The sequence below is a fragment of the Vollenhovia emeryi genome, unplaced genomic scaffold, assembly GCF_000949405.1.
Source record: "Vollenhovia emeryi isolate VEMERY1.0 unplaced genomic scaffold, V.emery_V1.0 DF945747.1, whole genome shotgun sequence".
Taxonomy (NCBI): domain Eukaryota; kingdom Metazoa; phylum Arthropoda; class Insecta; order Hymenoptera; family Formicidae; genus Vollenhovia; species Vollenhovia emeryi.
The window spans coordinates 1-2,091 of NW_011960619.1; the positions used below are offsets into that span (position 1 = coordinate 1).

General features: G+C 40.3%; 1 protein-coding gene across 1 annotated transcript; it reads right to left on the reverse strand.

The window, feature by feature from the left end:
* Positions 1-1,128: 1,128 nt before the first annotated feature.
* Positions 1,129-2,049, reverse strand: LOC105560806. Its single transcript, XM_012010248.1, has one exon. The coding sequence runs from the start codon at positions 2,047-2,049 to the stop codon at positions 1,129-1,131; it is 921 nt and encodes a 306-aa protein (XP_011865638.1).
* Between the last annotated feature and the right edge of the window lie 42 nt (positions 2,050-2,091).

A 2,091-nucleotide genomic window follows, 5' to 3' on the forward strand; every position in this document is an offset into this window, starting at 1 on the left:
ACACACACACACACACACACATACATACACACACACACACACATACACACACACCACAAGGAGGTTGTGGAGTCTTAAAATACTGTGGAACTGACGAACCACGGGGTCCTTATCCTTGCGGTATGCAAACGCATACACACACATACATACACGCACACACGCACGTACGAGATGCCATTCCGATCAGTAAAATTTCATGCCATTCATTTTGGAGAGAATTACGACCATAATTTGAAAGACAACGAATTGACCTTGTTGCAACTTCGGAATTGAATATCTCGGCACCTAAATATCCCAGTACAACATTTCAAAAACGGTTTGAAAGCTGTGAAATCCTACTTTTCGAAATTAAAATCGAAATTGTACGCGACGATTGTTTCAAAATGGCGGATGACTAAAGGAGAGCATGCAAAGGTGATAAATAAAGCTTCGAGTTTACGACAGCGCATAGCGTACATTAGGTATCGCAACCTAATGTGACGAAGAACCCATGAAAGTATAGAGTATTAGCTTTAAAATGCTTGTTTACCGAGCTCGATACGATCATTTTTCGCGGAGTTATGCACATTTAAATAATAAAACGCTTTTTTTCTTTAAATGTGCATAACTACATGAAAAATGATCGTATCGTTCTCGGTAAACAAGCATTTTAAAGCTAGCACTCCATACTTTCATGTGCACTTCGTTACATTACTCCGTGGTACCTGATTCACGCCATGCACCGTCACAAACTCAGATGTTCGATTCTCAATTTTGCATCCTCTCACTTTATCATTCGCCATTTTGAAAAAAATAGCCAAGCATAATTGCCATTCATATATTCTTAAAGAGGACATTTGGAGCTTCATTTTCCATTTTTATATTTATTTTTATCTTCATTATTTACCAAGTTATGATCACTTGAAATTTGGTAAATTTTTCCCAAATTTTTAGTATACCGCTTTTTCTGCATCTGAGTGTATATTCCCCCCAACAACAGAAAATGTCTTTTCTTTAATTTTTGACTGTGTTGGAGTTTTACGAAGTTCTTCATTAATTAATGCTTCATCGGCTTCTTCTTCTTCTGCTGGCCATTCTTCGGGTGGTGACTTTAGCCATGCTGGGCCCTCCCATCATCTCAAAATCATCTCAAAACTCAAAAATCTTCCTCGCATTACAACCTCTGGAGGGCAAGTCTGCCGGATTTAGGGCTCCGGGCACATATCTCCAGGACTTTGGATTAGTAAGTTTCCTTATTTCCTGGACTCGATTCCACACGAATACCGCCCATTGCTTCTCTTGACTTATCCAGGACAAGACGGTAGTTGAGTCGCTCCAGAAATATCTCTTAATATGTTTATAATTCATTGCTTTGTCGAAGGAGTGCATCATCCTTGCTCCGATTGAAGCAGCCAGTAACTCGAGACTGGGTATCGTTTTCTTTCCTTGCGGTGCTACCCTTGACTTTGCTTCAACTAGATGCACCTTGACTTCTGCTCTGGATCGCACTCTGATAAACAGAGCGACGGCGTAGGCATCCTTGCTTGCATCTACAAAAATATGGAAGGATATAGAATCCTCATCCCGCTGCTCACCAAAAATCCAGCGAGGAATCTTCATGACTCGGAGTAAATTTAACTGCTGCATCCATTCTAGAAATTTACTTCTGTTCTCTGCATCAATTTCAGTGTCCCAGTCGAGATGTTGACTCCAGAATTGTCGTAACATCAGTTTCGGTATCAGCTGCACAGGGCATATGAAACCTAGGGGATCAAACACTCTCTGCACCGATGAGAGTACAACTCTTTTAGTTATTTTCTCCGGTACGTCTAAATAAGATCCTGATAAAGCCAGAGTGTCTGTCTTCGTATCCCATAAAATACCGAGTACCGTAGTCTGACTATCTGACTCTTCTATGCCGGTATATCGCCATTTTCTTAAATTAAATTTGCCCAGATAGCACCGAATGTTCCATGAATGTTTGTATATGATTCGAATGTTCTCTCTCAGGAATATTCGCATGGATGTGCCGTGAATGTTTCTAGAATGTTCTTCATATTCTATGAACATTCACACAGAATGCCCAGGGAATATTCGCATTAAATGTTCCCC